General features: G+C 42.8%; 1 protein-coding gene across 5 annotated transcripts in view; it reads left to right on the forward strand.

Annotated features, from left to right (window-relative positions):
- The window catches only part of TPO (thyroid peroxidase), a 114310-nt gene extending 95193 nt beyond the window's left edge, over positions 1-19117 (forward strand). For 2 of the 5 annotated variants that reach the window (XM_081856919.1, XM_081856917.1), the window contains exon 16: positions 15864-16307. In XM_081856919.1, coding sequence (XP_081713045.1) covers positions 15864-16083 — 220 coding nt within the window. In that variant the 3' untranslated portion in view covers positions 16084-16307. Of the gene's footprint in view, positions 1-15863; positions 16308-17309; positions 17388-18046 lie in introns of those variants that run through there. The other 3 variants (XM_081856918.1, XM_081856920.1, XM_081856921.1) reach the window with 3 other exon arrangements.
- Positions 19118-19971: the final 854 nt, after the last annotated feature.

Genomic DNA, 19971 nt, shown 5'->3' on the forward strand with positions numbered 1-19971 from the left:
TAAAAATAAATAAATAAAAGGTTCTTTAATTCCTCCTCACTTTCTGCCATCAAGGTTGTGTCATCTGCATATCTGAGGTTGTTGATATTTCTTCCGACGATCTTAATTCCGGCTTGGGATTCATCCAGCCCAGCCTTTCGCATGATGAATTCTGCATATAAGTTAAATAAGCAGGGAGACAATATACAGCCTTGCTGTACTCCTTTCCCAATTTTGAACCAATCAGTTGTTCCATATCCAGTTCTAACTGTAGCTTCTTGTCCCACATAGAGATTTCTCAGCAGACAGATGAGGTGATCAGGCACTCCCATTTCTTTAAGAACTTGCCATAGTTTGCTGTGGTCGACACGGTCAAAGGCTTTTGCATAGTCAATGAAGCAGAAGTAGACGTCTTTCTGGAACTCTCTAGCTTTCTCCATAATCCAGCGCATGTTTGCAATTTGGTCTCTGGTTCCTCTACCCCTTCGAAATCCAGCTTGCACTTCTGGGAGTTCTCGGTCCACATACTGCTTAAGCCTGCCTTATAGAATTTTAAGCATAACCTTGCTAGCATGTGAAATGAGTGCAATTGTGCAGTAGTTGGAGCATTCTGTGGCACTGCCCTTCTTTGGGATTGGGATGTAGACTTATCTTCTCCAATCCTCTGGCCATTGCTGAGTTTTCCAAATTTGCTGGCATATTGAGTAGCACCTTAACAGCATCATCTTTTAAATTTTAAATAGTTCAGCTGGAATATCATCACTTCCACTGGCCTTGTTATTAGCAATGCTTGCTAAGGCCCATTTGACTTCACTCTCCAGGATGTCTGGCTCAAGGTCAGCAACCACACTACCTGGGGTATATGAGGCATCCATTTCTTTCTGGTATAGTTCCTCTGTGTATTCTTGCCACCTCTTCTTGATGTCTTCTGCTTCTGTTAGGTCCTTTCCACTTTTGTCTTTTATTATGGTAATCTTTGTATAAAATGTTCCTTTCATATCTCCAATTTTCTTGAACAGATCTCTGGTTTTTCCCGTTCTATTGGTTTCTTTGCATTGCTCGTTTAAGAAGGTCTTCTTGTCTCTCCTTGCTATTTTTTGGAAATCTGCATTCAATTTCCTGTATCTTTCACTATCTCCCTCGCATTTTGCTTTCCTTCTCTCTCCCGCTATTTGTAAGGCCTCGTCGGACAGCCACTTTGCTTTCTTGCATTTCCTTTTCATTGGGATGGTTTTAGTTGCTTCCTCCTGTATAATGTTACGAGCCTCCATCCATAGTTCTTCAGGCACTCTGTCCAGCAAATCAAAATCCTTAAACCTGTTCCTCACTTCCACTGTGTATTCATAAGGGATTTGACTTAGATTGTATCTTACCGGCGCAGTGGTTTTTCCTACTTTCTTCAGTTTAAGCTTGAATTTTGTTATAAGAAGCTGATGATCTGAGCCACAGTCAGCTCCAGGTCTTGTTTTTGCTGACTGTATAGAGCTTCTCCATCTTTGGCTGCAGAGAATATAATCAATCTGATTTCGATGCTGCCCATCTGGTGATGTCCATGTGTAGAGTCGTCTCTTGTGTTGTTGGAAAAGTGTGTTTGTGGTGACCAGCTTGTTCTCTTGGCATTACTCTATTAGCCTTTGGCCTGCTTCGTTTTGAACTCCAAGGCCAAACTTGCCAGTTGTTCCTTTTATCTCTTGATTCCCTACTTTAGCATTCCAAACCACTATAATGAGAACAACATCCTTCTTTGGTGTCATTTCTATAAGGTGTTGTAAGTCTTCATAGAATTGGTCAATTTCAGTTTCTTCAGCACCAGTGGTTGGTGCATAAACTTGGATTACTGTGATGTTAAAAGGTCTGCCTTGGATTCGTATCGAGATCATTCTATCATTTTTGAGATTGCACCCCAGTACAGCTTTTGCCACTCTTTTGTTGACTATGAGGGCCACTCCATTTCTTTTACGGGATTCTTGCCCACAGTAGTAGATATGATGGTCATCCGAACTGAATTCGCCCATTCCTGTCCGTTTTAGTTCACTGATGCCCAGGATGTCAATATTTATTCTTGCCATCTCATTTTTGACCACATCCAACTTACCAAGGTTCATGGTTCGTACATTCCAGGTTCCTATGCAATATTTTTCTTTACAGCATTGGACTTTCCTTTCATTTCCAGGCATATCCCCAACTGAGTGTCCTTTCGGCTTTGGCCCAGCCACTTCATCAGCTCTGGATCTACTTGTACTTGTCCTCCGCTCTTCCCCAGTAGCATGTTGGACGCCTTCCGACCTGAGGGGCTCATCTTTCAGCGTCATAACTTTTATATGCCTGTTGTCTTTGTCCATGGAGTTTTCTTGGCAGGGATACTGGAGTGGCTTGCCGGTTCCTGCTCCAGGTGGATCACGTTTGGTCAAAACTCTCCACTATGACCTGTCCATCTTTGGTGGCCCTGCACGGCATAGCTCATAGCTTCTCTGAGTTATTCAAGCCCCTTCGCCACGGCAAGGCAGTGATCCATGAAGGGGACCACATTGGTTACCCCAACTCATTAACATAGGGGCCTCTTCCCTTTGGTGCTGTTCTAGGGAGAGTTTGTGAGTAGGAGTATAGGAAGCTGACTTATTCCAAGTCAAATCATTAGCCCATCTAGCTATGGAGGACAACAGATTGGGGAAAACAGGTCTATACTGTTTGGCAGCAATTTCCCAGAGTTGGACAAGATTGTCTCCTAGGTTTGCCTGGAGATGCTGGGGACTGAACCCTTTGTTTGCAAAGCATGTGCTCTACTACTGAGCTTTGGCCCTGCAAATTAGAAAATTGTAAATCAGAACTAGAATTGGTGTGCTGAACACACCCTGGTTCAAATCCCTACTCAGCCATGAACTTCATTGACTTTGGGCCAGCCAATCTCAGTTTCTCTCTCTCTTAGTATCTCTTGTTGTAAGGTGAGATGAATTTACATTCCCAAAGGAATCAAAATCCAAATAAGTAAATGGGGGAAATGGAATAAGCTAATCTATTAAGCTCCCTACTAGGTGGTTAGGTCCAACTACAAAAAAGAATTCACAGCTGTTTTAGGAGTCTTCAACCACACTGGCTAGCTTTTTGAATGATAGCAACACAAGACTGAAAATCCAACCCAAAATGATTACAACCCAAATTTTAGACATAATTCAGCAAGTAACTGGCCTTCTGCACATCTGGACAGATTGCAAAAGGTGCCTAAGGAAAACATACTGACACTGTAGTTTCTAATTCAGGGTATAAGAGAAATTAATATTTTTTTGGAGCCACTTCAGACAAAGCTAGTAGCATTGGCAAGACTGTCCGCACTTGAAAGTTAAAGATATAGGACAGCAGGCTATTGCACAAATGGAGCCATACAATGGATCAATGGCACATCTTTTCATCTGGTGGACAATGTGGACCATGTAAAATGCTTGTATTAAAACCAATTTAGCCTTACTGACTTCAGTAGGGCCAAGTCCTAAAACCAAGTGCTTCAGCATAACTGAGCTGTAGAACAGGCTATTAAGCTGCAACCCCAAACCATTTATTTTGGAGTAATTCTCACAAAGGAGTCTCACTGAAATCTATGAAAGTAATTCAGGACTGGCCAAAGAACATGTGGCTTGCGTACTTGAGACCCTAGCATTTAGATGCACCTTGCTGAATGCCATTCAAAGCCCCCAAAATGCTTTCCTTTAGCTCAGCAGGACTTTTCTGGTTCCCGTCAATATCTCAGTCGGGGAAATGCTATTCTGGTGGCTCCCTGTTGCTTTTAATGTTGTGTCAAAGGACCTTAAAGGCTGATCATACAGTTCTTTAAAAGCTGCTGTAAAAGGGGGGGGTCTCTGTGAGCACAGTGAGTGGAACACGGCAAGGAGTGCATTACCTACAGTACTGACTTATCACAGCAGGTGGCTAGCTTAGCCACTATTATGATGTCTTGACTCTGTGCCCTGCCAGTGTTGGAAAGCCAGTTAACTGGAGAGGACACACAACCTGGCTTTTGACACAACTATCAAAGAAACTACAAATATCCAGCTTTAAAGTTAGCAGTCCTGCTAAAGGCTTTGTGGGAGCAGCTGGCATAGCTTTCCAGTTCTATAGGAGAAATGAGGATTTGGACATTTTAAGGATTCCACAGACCCCTATCTGTTTGTGCGATGGTGATAGAAAATCATTGTTGGAATTACTTGCACTGTGAAGCTCCACTAGGGGAGAGGGACAGGGGTATCCTGAAACTTTATAATAGGGGCAGGTCTTGGCACCGATACTGCCCTGCCACAAAATATCAAATCAGTGCAGTCTCAGTAACATCTGCTACTCTCCCTATAAGGAGGCAGGTCTTTATGGTTTGAGTTCAACAAACAAAACTTGCATGCAATGCTTGACTAAGAAACCTTATACAGTGGTACCTCGGGTTAAGAACTTAATTCATTCTCGAGGTCCATTCTTAACTTAAAATTGTTCTTAACCTGAGGTACCTGTACCACTTTAGCTAATGGGGCCTCCCGCACCACCACCGCACAATTTCTGTTCTCATCCTGAAGCAAAATTCTTAACCTCAGGTACTATTTCTGGGTTAGAGTCTGTAACTTGAAGTGTCTGTAACCTGAAGCGTTTGTAACCCGAGGTACCACTGTATCCAAAAGTATCACTCATGTAATATCCGCTCACCTGGGGCATGTCTAAATTTCCTTCTGGTTTGGGGTTGTGAGGGGGTACTAGGAAAGACTTAGGATCCATCAGATCCCAGGGATCCCCCTCTTTGGCCCCCACAGCATGGTCAAGGGTCAGGGATTATGGAAGTTGTAGTTCAATGCCGGCGGGTCATGGGTGGCGCTGTGGGTAAAACCTCAGTGCCTAGGACTTGCTGATCGTATGGTCGGCGGTTCGAATCCCTGCGGCGGGGTGAGCTCCCGTCTTTCAGTCCCAGCTCCTGCCCACCTAGCAGTTCAAAAGCACCCCTAAGTGCAAGTAGATAAATAGGTACCGCTTTATAGCGGGAAGGTAAACGGCGTTTCCGTGTGCTGCCCTGGAGCAGCTTCGTCACTCTGGCCATGTGACCCGGAAGTGTCTGCGGACAGCGCTGGCTCCCGGCCTCTTAAGTGAGATGAGCGCACAACCCTAGAGTCGGACACAACTGGCCCGTACGGGCAGGGGTACCTTAGTTCAATGCCACCTAGAGGGCTACAGTTCCCCATCAATGTTCTAGGATGTTGAGGGCAACTGAACCAGTGAAGCTTATGTTATGAGTCCATAAAATCATAGAATTCTAGAGTTGGAAGTGACCCTGAGAGGATCATCTATCCACCTACCCTGCAATGCAGAAATATGCAGCTGTCCCATACGGGCATCGAATCTGCAACCTTGGTGTTATCAGCACCATGCTCTAACCAACTAAGCCATTACAGGAAGCAATGGAAACCGGACCAGCTCTGGTGCAGGAGTATAGATGAAGGCAGGCATTTGTGTCTCTTCTAGTTTCCTTTATGAAAGTTATTTAAGCAAACTCCAGAAATAGTAGCAATGAAAGCAGCAACAGAGAGGCTGCCAAGCACTGGCCAAAAAGAGCAGTGTGTTGGAGGCTTGAGGGAAATCTGTTAGCATGTGGTGAAGCAAATGTAGATGTCAGGTGTGCTGGGTACACTGTACTGTCATAGCAGCTGTTGCTGCTAAGAGATTTTGAAAAATAATTCAGAGTTTAAATGATGAACGTGCCACAGGTTGTATGCTGGATCTTGAGACACTCCTCAAATCACCAGGAAAGCCTGCACTACACAAGGATCTGCATTGGGCCAAAGATGTAGCACTCCAGCTGCTTAAGGGGAAAAAGGAAAGGGAAACAAAAATGACGTATTTTTCGCTCTATAACACGCACCTGACCATAACACGCACATTGTTTTTAGAGGAGGAAAACAAGGGAAAAAACATTCTGAATGAAACAGTGGATGTATCATTTTTGTGCTTCATGCTGTGGCCACAGACATGTGATCTGATGGTGAATTTGGGGTGACCCAATGCCAAAATCCTGAGAATCCCTGTGGATCCATGCTTTGTAACCACGTTTTTGCATCATTGCAGCCCCAGGCAACAGTGGGTATGTGATTTTGGGGGGGCAGGCTGTAGCCATGGACATGCTATGTGCTCTGATGGTGAATTTGGGCTGACCCAATGCAAAGATCCTGAGCATCCATGTGGATCCATGCTTTTTAACCACATTTTTGCACCATTGCAGCCCCAGGCAACAGTGGGTGCGTGATTTTTGGGGGGCAGGCTGTAGCCATGGACATGCTATGTGATCTGATGGTGAATTTGGGCTGACCCAATGCAAAGATCCTGAGGATCCATGTGGATCCATGCTTTTTAACCACATTTTAAGTGGGGAGGGAAGGAAAAACACAGAACGGACAAGGAGCACGAGAGGGGTGTGCAGAGAAGCAGCTGGCTAAGAATGCAGGAGAGGGGTATAACGGGAGGGAGGAAAGGAAGGCAAAAGTTTTCCCTCACCTACCCACCCAAGCCAGCCAGCGCTCTCTCTCTCTCTCTCTCTCTCTCTCTCTCTCTCTCTCTCTCTCTCCTGCATGTTTTCAGCAGCACGGAGCACAGAGACGACACTCTGCTTTCCCCTCTGCTTGCCTGGAGGGGAGGGGCTTTCCCTGCTCTTTGTTCCGTTTGAGCAAACACAGCAAGGAAACAGAGGTGGGTGGGCAGTAAGACCCTGAGGCAGAATGCAGGAAAGCAGCCGCTTCCTCTTTTCAGGTTTCCCTTCTCCAAGACGCGCGATTTGATTTTTGCCTGCTTTTTTTTGCCTCCACTCACGCCATTTGGCTCCAGGGACCACACATTCGCTCAATAACACGCACAGACATTTCCGCTTCCTTTTTAGGAGAAAAAATCTGCGTGTTATAGAGGGAAAAATACGGTAGCTGAAATGGAAACACTGACATTTTACTTAGTTGGTTATCCTGATTTATTACCCACACAGAGAAAGAAAAAGTATTAGCTAGCTTTGCTAGCTTACATATACCAGGGTGGTCATGAAGTACATAAAATAAGAGCTGGAGATTGAAAAAGAGGACATATTAAATGGTGTTGATACATCATTCCCTCCAAAAATCTGTCTGAACTATTTTCTAATACTATTTTTCTTTGTGTTTCTGCTATTTGCTTATATCAATGCTTGATTTTAGGGCTGCTTCTGATATGTAGGAAAAGTCTGAAAACTTTGCCAAGTTGGGAGAATATAATTGTGTGTCTATTGCACAGATTTCCCAGGCCATTAACCTGCAGATAAGACTATTGTAATGTAGGATGTGTAGGGTGGGCCCTTGAGAACTGTCTGAAGGTTACAACTTTTGCAAAATGCCATAGCCAGGGTGCAAATGGGTGCTCCTGTTTATTCGGATATAACACAAATTCTAAGAGTTGCATGGTTGTCAGTGGTCTTCTGGGTCTGGTAGAACTCAAGCCATCTGGTACAACTGAGCCATTACAGGAAGTTATGATGGTTATGATGACAAAGCCCTAAAAGACTTGGAGGCTAAGCATCTGAAAGAACACATTAAGATCTGCAGAGGAAATCATATTGGTGATACACTTGCTGAGCAAGGCTTGCAAGTGCAGGGTGGTGAGGTAGGACTTCCATTGTGATGGCCACACAGTATCTCCCCGCAAGACGTATCATGCCCCTACCCTGTTTTCATTCTTATGGCAGGCAAAGACATACCTCTTTCCCCAGGCCTTTGCGGAGGGGTGAAATGCATGCCTGAAGGAGCGTCTCCACCCCCATCATTCAACCCAGACACTGAGGTCCAGCTCCAAGGGCCTTCTGGCGGTTCCTTCCCTGTGAGAAGTGAGGCTACAGGGAACCAGGCAGAGGGCCTTCTCGGTAGTGGTGCCCACCCTGTGGAACACCCTCCTGTCAGGAAATAAACAACTACAGTGGTACCTCAGGTTACATACGCTTCAGGTTACAGACTCCGCTAACCCAGAAACATTACCTCGGGTTAAGAACTTTGCTTCAGGATGAGAACAGAAATTGTGCTCCGGTGGCGCGGCGGCAGCAGGAGGCCCCATTAGGTAAAGCGGTGCTTCAGGTTAAGAACAGTTTCAGGTTAAGAACGGACCTCCGGAATGAATTAAGTACTTAACCCGAGGTACCACTATATCTGACTTTTAGAAGACATCTGAAGGCAGCCCTGTTTAGGGAAGTTTTTAATGTTTGGCATTTTATTGTGCTTTTAATTTTCTGTTGGGAGCCGCCCAGAGTGGCTGGGGAAACCCAGTCAAATGGGTAGGGTATAAATTATTATTATTATTATTATTATTATTGCTGCTTCATATTTTATTCTTCTTGGTGCTGCCTGTTTTATCCATAACTGCTCTTGAATTATAGATTGAAGAATAATGATGCAATCATTAGTCTTTGGTCCTTGCAATATCTTGCAACCAAAAACCCTAATGGAGAAGCATTTTCTGGTGGTTCCGTAAAGGTCTTCATACTAGACCACCACTTTGTGGCTGTGATTAAGCTAATGGGTGTTAGCAGATATTTAAGATTTAACCATAAAGATTGTTGTTTTATGGTTTTAGCTTTAAGAGTCTGTGTAGGTTTTTAAGATTTAAAATCAGTATTATTTATACTGAATCTTCAGGAGAAGTTTGGTGGGGCAGGGAGCAGTGCAATCTAAGGGCAGAATCCAGCCAAAGTCAAGCATGTTTAAAATGTATGATCCATTAATTATAATGAAAATGTGTTAATGATCCTATTAAAATCGAATTAACATGTAATGCTTAAATTGTAACCTTTATAAATAATCCAGTAAACAGCACACCAAGAATATATGCGGACAAGGAATATGTACTTTAAACCAACCATTTGCAAATGTTATTTCCTGTAATTTCCTTGCCACATATACAGTGGTACCTTGGGTTAAGTACTTAATTCGTTCCGGAGGTCTGTTCTTAACCTGAAACTGTTCTTAACCTGAAGCACCACTTTAGCTAATGGGGCCTCCTGCTGCCGCCACGCCACCGGAGCACGATTTCTGTTCTCATCCTGAAGCAAAGTTCTTAACCCAAGGTAATATTTCTGGGTTAGTGGAGTCTGTAAGCTGAAGCGTATGTAAGCTGAAGCATATGTAACCCGAGGTACCACTGTACATATCAAAATGTATTAATCTCCCACCATGAAAATGCTTAGATAGCTTTAGGATATTTTGAAGAGGGTGTCTTTAATAAGATATATTACTTAGTATAAAGTTCATTGGAATCAGTGTTAATTTATTTCTATACAAATGGGTTAATCCTATACACACTGACCTGGAAATACATGTATGGTTGTGGATGGGATTGCACTGTTAAGATTAAGGGATAGAATAGAATAGACATGTATGGTTGTGGATGGGATTGCACTGTTAAGATTAAGGGATAGAATAGCTCTGGTTTTGTCCTCCAAGTTCCCACCCACACCCACCTCCACTCAGATGCCTAGCTCATAGCCTTTGGTTATTAAAATTGCCTTTCTGAACTCTCTAAATAGACTTTAAATAGCGTAGACCACCAGAGCTCCATGCTGCTGACCTCTTAAGACTACCGAAATTCAGATAATAGAGATCAAAACACCCAGTTAGATTAACACACAAAGGCTACAAAAATTTACTTTGATTAATACCCTGAAGCACACCGCTACATTGGCTGGTCTAAGTCAAACTGAAATCTTGCTTTTCAGCAGAACGGAACAATTGACATAATAATGTTAATGAGAGAATGAGAAGACATTCCATTAAATTTTAAAATCAGGCAGAAGGACTGCTTGCCTGGTTTCATTATACCCCTTCACTTACCATGACTCCTGAAATTCACATAAGAGCTTTCCCTTTGTAGTGCTATGGAAATGTCTTCCCCAGAAAACGGTTGCACAATGCCCTTAATCACCCGACCTGGCCACAGTGATCCATGCGACGGTCATCTCCAGGCTTGACTACTGTAATTCGCTCTACGCGGGGCTGCCCTTGGAGCTGACCCAGAAACTCCAGAGGGTGCAGAATGCTGCAGCGAGGCTCCTCACAGGGTCTCTGCCACAGGAGCATATTCACCCACTGCTTTTCAAGCTGCACTGGCTCCCGATAGATTACAGGGTCAGATTTAAGGTGCTGCTTTTGACCTTTAAAGCCCTTCGCGGCCTAGGACCCTCATACCTACGGGACCGCCTCTCCCGGTATGCCCCACGGAGAGCCTCAAGGTCCATAAATAGCAACACCCTAGTGGTCCCAGGCCCTAAGGAAGTTAGATTGGCTTCAACCAGAGCCAGGGCCTGCCTCATGAGACCAGGGCCCTGCAGGATCTGATTTCTTTCCGCAGGGCCTGTAAGACAGAGTTGTTCTGCCTGGCCTTTGGCTTGGAGCCAATTTGTTTCCATATTTTAATGTTGTATTTTAATTTTGTTTTTAAGTTGTAATCATTCAATTTGTTTTTATTATTGCTTGTAAGCTGCTCTGAGCCCGGCCTTGGCTGGGGAGGGCGGGGTATAAATAAAAATTATTATTATTATTATTATTATTATTATTATTATTATTATTATTATTAACTACCACTCTAATGGCCTAAAGGTCTTTGAGTTCCAGATCTCGCAATTCTATCTGCTTTTACAAGAGAAGGGAGCTTGATTTCTTTCTTAAAGCCAAAGTCAATAGTCAAGAGGGAATTCGACAAATGAAATCTGACAGAGAGGGGCAGATTCCTCTCATGCAAGGTTATATGCATTCTAAGGCTTTTCTTTGCTCATTCCCCTCAAATTTTATTCATGTTTCACATGGATCCTGAAGAGGGTGTCCTCTTTGGGCTCCAGAGAGGGTCTCCTTCTGAGCCAGGTGGATTCTCCATTTCCGGGTACCACTTTCAGGTATCTGGCCCTGTGTGTAAATGGGGAGTTGTCTGTACTCACAAGTGCAGTCTGAAAGAAAGTTGCAGCTTTTATTCCTCGATTAGACATAAAAGTAAATTGTTATTTTCCAAAAAATGGAGAAGGGGACAAACTCCCCTCTGTGCATTGGTTAGGTACTGAAACAACTTGGAACCCAAACACTGCAAACCCGGAAGTAAATGTTCCAGTTTGTGAACTTTTTTCGGAAGCTGAACATGCTCCATTTTTATTGTTTGAGTTTTACGCTGAGGTCTGTCTGTTTTCGTTATTTATTTTGCATTTTTGTGGCTTTTTTTTTTTGTGACTGTGTGGAACCCAGTTCAGCTACTGATTGTTTGATTGTGTGACTGCAGTTTACTGTTCATTGCTTTCATTTTATGGATGAATGGTCTTGTTAGATAGTAAAATTCATGTTAAATTGCTGTTTTAGGGGTTGTTTTCAAAAGTCTGGAACGGATTGATCCATTTTGCATTACTTTCTATGGGAAAGCCTGTTTTGGTTTTGGAATGGACTTCTGGAACCGATTAAGTTTGAGAACCAAGGTACCACTGTAGACCAGTTTCATGATAAGCAGTCCATGAGGCTGTCTACACTTGATCTCCATTTTAGGAACAGAGTGGAATCCCAACATAGCAAATGTTCCATCAGGGCAAGGATCTCTGCTTGTATAAAGGAATGCTATCCCTCTCCCTTCCCCTGCCCCACATTTCACTCTCAATCTAAGAGTTCTCCCAACCCTCAGCAGCAGATTTGGAGGTTTGGGGCAAATGCAGAGGAAAGAGAGAGGGAGAAATCTCACTGTGCAAGTGGAAATCCTTGTTCTGACAGGACTCATTAGTAGAATACAGCCCATAATCCAAAGGACAGACAGACCTAGGAACTTACTGCAATACATTGAAAAGTCACCTTTTTTTTCTTGCACCGTCCCACTTAAATAACTAGAAGTCACATAGAGTAGGCATGCAGACATATTGTCTGTTCTGAGTTCATGACAAACCACTCAATTCATCTATTTGGCAATCAAAACAGAAGCCTGATGGGTATACATTAAATGAAAGGATTGAGAATTGTCAAAGGACTCGGTGATGGCGATTTCCTTTGCAATGAGGAGAGGCCAAGGCCAGTATCACATGGCTAACACTCTACAGCAGTCAGGCTACCGGTGCAATAAGCAAAAGCTGCCAAGGCTACAAGATTACTTTTCTTATTCTTTTTTCACTGAATCAACTTGTGCCATTTCTGCCTGTAATCACCTTCCCGACCTCATTCTCCTCCAGCTATTGTACAAACCATCTTTTTTCTTACATGGCAGCCATGAAAGCCTTTTGAACGCCAGAAAGTAGCTCTGAAAATGAATGTTGAGCAAGGCTGGGCAGCTGGGGCTGAATGAAGTTTGATTTCCCTCTTAACTTTCGTACCAATACAAGTCTTTGTGCCTACAGCTGCATTTCAAATATATAGTCATCTGAACACTACCAAAGGAAGGGAAAAAAGTATTCACCTTTGATGGGGTGGTTGTTGTATTTTTCATGTATAATAAATCACTGTAACAAGCACTACATGCAGGGTTTTTTTTTGGGGGGGGAGTAATCTATTTTTAATGTTGTTTTGGCAGACTTCATAGGAAAGGGGTTAGGTAGGTAAGTTACCAGGGAACGAAAAAGAAAGATGCATATGCTCAGGTTTGGTTAAATGATATGCAAGAAGACTGCATTCTCCATGGGGTAATACGATAACAAAAGTTAGAAATAAAACAGAAAATGAGTTTTGACGGGTAATTTGGATGTGAAACAGAGGCCAGGGTGTTTTGATCAGTGTTCGAAACTCCCACTGTTATAGGCACATTTTGCGACAAGGAATTTCATTAGCGCAAGCAGCTTCTGAGCTCTGGGCGCAGTACTGCACCCATGATTTCAGATTAAAACTGCTGTGTGGAAGGAAAGGAGGACTTTTTTCTGCCTCCCCACTTCCAGCTACTTTTTGAAGACTGGGGAAGAGACCCTCTTAAGAATATTAGGGGGTGGGCAAGCGAAGGATTAGACCATGTGAAAAATGAACATAATATTTTAGCTGCAGTTCATTCATTTTCAGCTTTGTAATATTGTTTGAAAAAGCGCACCTAGACATGCCATTTAGCTCCTAGCTTTCATATCTCAGTTTCTAACACCTGTTTTGATAATATAAACCTGGAAAGCTGGAGTGGGTGGGGAACTGGTATTTTTGTTCTCTTTAAAAGAGGTTCTGCCTTTAGAAAATGCTGTCACCAAGTGATTAGAAAGGCTTCAACCCAGTCATTGGGTGCACAGACCTTTCTTCTGTAAAGTGGCAGAATGTCAACTCTTAAAAACCACAATAACCTTGGTCTTGATGCCCTGCAGAAATCATGCCCACCTTTTGCCATATGCAGGCAACTGTGTGTGTTCCTTTTCCTTTGAAAATCTGCAATATAGCATAGAGACTCATTCTGAAACCAGGACCTTCCGGTATGAGGTTGAGGGCTGCAATTCTGTGACATCTTGGACGTAAGCCCCATTGAACTCAGAGTAAATGTTGATGGAGTTGGGCTCTAGTTTGTGTAAGTGAAGAAATGTTTGAGGTGTTTACCCCCCCCCCCACAAATTACTTACCTTCCTTCTTCTAACTTGCACGAATAAGGATCATGTGCAGCCCTCCATCTGATCTGTTACCCACAGAAACTGAACAAAGTCCATAAGCAAGAAATAGGCTGCTATTATGCTTCTGTGAAGCAGCACATTCTTTGGAGGAGAAAAAGGGCATTTGCAGAATACAGTTGCGCTAAATTGATTTTGATGTCTTGAGTCACTTGAGATGGCTCACACATAAAGGTGAAAACAGCTGTCATGCTCAGTGTCCGTCTCAGGGACATAGTGATGTACTTTTTGTGTGTGAACGTGCCGTTGGAGGGGGGAGTGTTTTTAACCTTGCATCTGCTCCTATCCCATCTAATGTGAATACTTCACATGGCACGACTACTAAATGAATCTCTTTAACGTCCTCTGCTAAGTGTGCACTGCCTGATTGAGGTTCATTATATTATTGCACCTGTCAAATAATATGTAATCAGTGAAACTTTCCTGAGACTAAAATCTATCTGTTGCCCTGTGGATAGTCTAAAACTTATCTCCATTGGGAGGGTTCTGAGGGAAAAAACAATGAAACACCTATCTTGAACTAATTTATATGTTTGGCCTCTGTACCTGAGCGCAATGATTAATAACATCATTGCAGTCTCAAAGCTGGGCAAGCAATGAATTAGCAAGGTTTTGTCAGTACTCACACTAATTAAATTGCAGTCCTATATCCACTTACTTAGAAGTAAGCCTTGCTAAAATAAATGAGGCTTACTTCTGAGTAAACATGTATTGGCTTGCAGTGCACAGGCAATATATTAAATTCCACTAAGCCTTCTTAATTGTTTCATTTCAGATCTGTTCCTTTACTCATGGCTCTGAGTTCCAAAACATAGTTAAGGACGAGGTCCAGGTTTGCACATAATGCTAACAATGGTTAGCAAATGTAAGGTTGATAACCAACCAACCAACCAACCAACCATGGCTTATGAGTGTGGTTTGCTTATGGCTAATACAGTATTATTAGGGACGCAGGTGGTGCTGTGGGTTAAACCACAGAGCCTAGGACTTGCCAATCAGAAGGGCAGTTGTTCGAATCCCCACGACGGGGTGAGTTCCCGTTGCTTGGTCCCTGCTCCTGCCTACCTAGCAGTTTGAAAGCACACAGTGCTAGTAGATAAATAGGTACCGCTCCGGCGGGAAGGTAAATGGCATTTCCGTGTGCTGCTCTGGTTCGCCAGAAGCGGCTTTGTCATGCTGGCCACATGACCTGGAAGCTGTACGCCGGCTCCCTCGGCCAATAAAGTGAGATGAGCACCGCAACCCCAGAGTCGGCCACGACTGGACCTAATGGTCAGGGGTCCCTTTACCTTTAATACAGTATAGTTAAGCTGCAGGTCAGATATAGACAGTCAACCTATGGTTTACTAAACTATGGTTTATAAACCAGGACATGGTGTTACATGTGAACTCAACCACCTTCATGACTTTCTTAAGGAATAATTTACACTTTCTTACTGTTTCAGCTGCAACATTAAATAAACATACAATAAAATTTATCTATGTAGTATGAAGAACAATTAGGGATGTGAGAGAATTCTGACAAAAACTGGAAAATTAAGCAGAAATTGCTGCAGTTTACATGTTTCTAGGCAGCAACAAAAATCAGTTAACTGACTATGATTGGTATTTCTTCACATCATAATTGTGTTTTACTCCACAATTGATAACATAATAGCTTCTTAAACATTATTTTAATGCTTCTTTTACATTGAAATGAATGTCAATTATGTAAGTTACATATCTTAAAAGTTAAATAGCAGGCAGGGAGGCAAATAGCATAGAACTTGGCAGAAACCAAACTGCAGCAGAATGGAAACTACCTTGACTGTGGTGTATACAGGTTGGAAAGAAATTGCTGCCTTCTTGCATCCCTAGCAACAAAGCAGGACATCACCCCAAACACTATTCTCAGTTTTAAGGCATTACTAAAGTAGTGCAAAAGATGAAAGCTTGTCACCTGCTAAAAGCTACACCTTTTAGGCTACACCTGATAAATTCCCTATTCAGCACAACTCTTTAAGGACCTCACTTTTGCATCTGACCATCCCAGTCATGCTTAAAATTTTAGGTCACTTCATGGGTTCACAACTCAATGGTATTTAACACGGACAAATCTCAGGTTCAACCCTGGCCTCTCTAGTTAAGAGGATATTGGGGGCAGTGCCAGGAAAGTCGTGAGTCCTCAGAGAGCCAATGTCAGTCAAAGTGGACTAAGCAGTAAGATCAATAGCATGACTCCACATACAGCAAATGTGCATGTTCATTTGACAGGCGGGTGATGACTGTTTGTATTTAATAGGTCCTGCTCGGCTAGAGGCTCAGTTAATTCACAGGTGTTAAATGATGGAAAGAATCTGTCTCCTGAAGAAAACTGCCAAAACAGCTATGAAATGAATATATCACAAACACAGTCAAATATACTAGTTAAACCAGTTGATAAGGTATGGCGTGCCTTAAAAGCTTCTGGAATATTGTCCTTTAAATTAGTACAAGTATTTTTCATTCGGCAGCATATTTAGCTTTCAAGTTCAGCTAGACAACTTCAAAATATTTGTTCCTAATGGGACTGATCATGCATATAATAATACAGAAAGTCTTTACTAGGCACAACTTCAGCAGGGTTATTGTAATGGGAAATTGTTCAGTAAGAAATAATGAAAACACAAGATTAGTAGGGATATCGGAAAGTAAACAATAGAAAGGGTTTCAAAAGAAGAAGGTGATGCGAACTGTCTCATCAAAATACAGTGGTACCTCGGGTTAAGTACTTAATTCGTTCCAGAGGTCCGTTCTTAACCTGAAACTGTTCTTAATCTGAGGCACCATTTTAGCTAATGGGGCCTCCTGCTGCTGCTGCACCGCCGGAGCACAATTTCTGTTCTCATCCTGAAGCAAAGTTCTTAACCCGAGGTACTATTTCTGGGTTAGCGGAGTCTGTAACCTGAAGCGTCTAACTCGAGGTACCACTATATCGTGGATAACAGACCCAGAATGCTGCTGAATAACACTACTGGATGGTCATAGTTATTAGTTTTTAAAATATTTATCTGATTTCATTATTTATTACATTTATCCCCCACTTTTCTTCCATGAGAGCCAAGATGGCATACTTGGAGATTCTGACTCTCATCCCCAAAAGCCAGACATCTTAGCATGAAGAAGGTTGCTACAGCACATGGCTTCATGTCGTGCCAGGAACCTAGAAATAAAGCCGCAATATACTGAATTTTTTGAAAAGCACCTAGATATTTCAGGACGTATCCAATTCAGATTCATGGGGTGGGGGGAGAGAAACCAGGGTTGATGCTTAATTTTTAATATGGTCCAGCTTTTTCTCTTAACAGAAGCCACTTGTTTTATTAGTAAGATTTCCATTCCTGGCAGAATACAAGGATACCTTGCCATTTCCAACACACAATGATGGCCTTCTTGCCAAAACCTTTGAACACAACACCCATGGCATTGCCCATTTTTCTCTATGGCTAAGCTCTCTGGAAGCTCTACTGCTCTGCTACAAAGCTTCCTTGTGTTAGTTGCAACCAGTGTTGTGCTCATTTTAACACTACAGAACAACTGCTATGAAGAAAGGGAAACTATATTCATAGGATATATGAATATGCATAGGCCATGTGAGTTATGCCCATTTTGTTTTTGTTGGCACTGTTAATTGATGATCAGACAAACCCATACTTATGAATGCAGTCCTTTGTTGTCCTGATAGATGTACTTTTTAATTTTTTTACAGGGATGTGGTGAGACAGGCGAAGTGAGACCATGTTGATTCTGCTTGACCTTTCGGTGGCTTTTGATAGCATCACTCATGGTATCTTATGGGATGCCTCTGCAGGTTGGGTGTAGGGGGCACAGTCATGCAGTAGCTCCATTTTTACCTGCAGGGGCAGTTTCAGAAAGTAGCATGGGTGGGTTCTGTTTGACCCCATGTCTCTTACGTTATAGGGCCACAAAGTTCCATTGTATCCCCAAATTTCTTGAACATTATATGAACACCACCCACATGACCCCAGAAGGTGAGGTGATACAGGAGTATGGATACCATATCTTACTCCAGGCATCCAGCTCTTTCTCTCTGTCATCGGGGTCAAATGAAGCTAAGCCAATGTTGAGTTCAGTAACAGGCTGGATAAGGATCAATAAAGTTGAATTTTGACAAGATTGGGAGGGGTTATGCTCAGCCTGTTCTGGATGGGGCTACACTCCCCCTAAAACAGCCTTTCTCAACCTGTGGCTCCCCAGATGTTGTTGAACAACAACTCCCATCACCCCTAGCTAGCAAGGCTCAGGGATGATGAGAGTTGTTGTTCAACAACATCTGGGGACCCACAGGTTGAGAACCGCTGCCCTAAAAGATCAAGGACACAGCTTCAGGATGCTTCTTGAAACAACATTGTCATGTGAGGCCCAGGTGGCATTGACTGCCTTCTGCTGGCTTCATCTGATTTACCAACTGTGGTCATTTCCCAGACAAGGCTTACCTGGTCACCATGCTTCATACTGAAAGAGCTACACTGGTTGCCTGTTTACTTCTGAGCCCAGTTCCTAGTGCTGATACACACCTTTAAAGATCTAAATGGCTTGAGACCCAAGTATCTGAAGGCACACTCCTTCCCAACCCTGCCTGCCCATGCCAAGATTGTTCATTGGGGCACTTTTACAACTACTTTCCCTAAAGGAGGCTGTGCTATGTAGCTCCAAAAGAGAGGGCCCTTTCTGTGGCAATGCCCCAGCTCTGGAACACTTCCCAAGAGGTATGACCGACACTAGCATTACAATATTTTTGGCACCAAGTTAGAACATTTTTTATTTGCCCATGCAGCATTAAATGGATTTGTTTAGCCTACACAATAGTTTGGAAGTGCTGCTGCTCCTTCTCATTTTGCTAATGCATTAGGAATGTTTCATCTGTTGTATTTCTATCTGGTATTAATAGATTTATTCACGCACATTGCACGCCATCCTAGAACACGCTCAGATGAAGGGTGGTGTGGGAATCTTTTAAATAAATAAATTAAGAAAAGATCGCTATCGCAGACTGTTTCTGATGAGGACAAAGACAAATCCACAATCTGGATTATTTGTGCTCATGCTGTCAAAATGAATGAGCCCAAACAATGAAATTGGGTTGGAACAACACACCCTGGCATCACAAAGCAGCAGTTAAAGTGTAAAAGCGTCTTTGGATTTGGGGAGGTAAGAGGAGTATGATTATGCTGGATGAGTGATAGCTCAGCCAAGGTGCTACAAACATTATCATTAGGGCTTTAGCCCAGTAGCCAAATGCATTTTGGTGTTTTTGCTTATTTGGGCCAGATTTAAATGGGAAATTAATGAGTGCCTTTGTTTTCTTTTTCCCTTTAGGATCATCCCAGTAGTCCCAGCATTCTACTTTGCATATGAATGATTACAAAACATTTGTAGAAGATCCCATCAGGCTGTGCTTTGTAACAGAAAGCAAAGAGAACTTCAATCAGAACTGAATAAATGATCTAAAGATATATCGTTGCCAGGCGTCTCTACCCTTAGTAAAGATCCCACAACAACCGTAATCTTTCTTCATTCATTTTGAAGTTGCCATTATCGCACAGTTTCCGATAATGTTCTGTTTCAATCTATCAGTGTCTCAAAACAAATTTACATGTCCATTCTGTGTTCAGAAAGTTCCCTTTCAAAATGCCAAGAGAACTTCCTTTTATCTCTTCTTTCTTGCAGCAGGACATTTCAACAGATATAGAGAAGAGAGGGGGATTGCAAAACCCTCATAATTCCAGGAAGGTCCTCATCATTAAGCGAACAATCCCAAGGAAGGGAAAACAGCATAAATTACACCAGGTTAAATTAAGCTAGCGTAAAGTACTTGTACTTGGTGCTTGTACCTAGAGCTTGCTGTGCGTTCCATATTGTCTCAGGACAATCAGTCAGAGTTTCAAGGATAGTTTCACTGAGTTTGGGTTTGGTAAATCCAGGGCTTTGCTGGTTGAGCCAGAGCTCAGTGATGCCTATGCAAACCTGCGTCCCTCACCCTGACTGGCCAAGGCTCAGCCAGGAGAACTTAAGTCTCCAAATGGGGATATGGTGGTGGCAAGGAGAGATTTACAGTTCTTTTAGCTCAGCCATGTGAGGAATCCAGTGGAATTTAGCTGGCAGTAAGGGTGATGTAAGTCAAATTCCTCCTGAATGGATTTTGGAATAGGAGCAACTAAGCCGGCATACGTTACGCCAGCTTTCTATAGTTATGATTGTTCAAGTAAGTGGTTAACCTTACAGAACTTTTACAGATGCAGCTACAAAGCAGCTTGGTCAGACTGAATACTAAGCACTCGTGTGCAGAATAGCATGTTACATTCTGAAACGAAAATGGTGGTCTTGAGGAAATGAGTCTCAGTTCATAA

Source organism: Podarcis erhardii (genome assembly GCF_964252035.2).
Source record: "Podarcis erhardii genome assembly, chromosome: 3".
NCBI classification, from domain to species: Eukaryota; Metazoa; Chordata; class Lepidosauria; order Squamata; family Lacertidae; genus Podarcis; species Podarcis erhardii.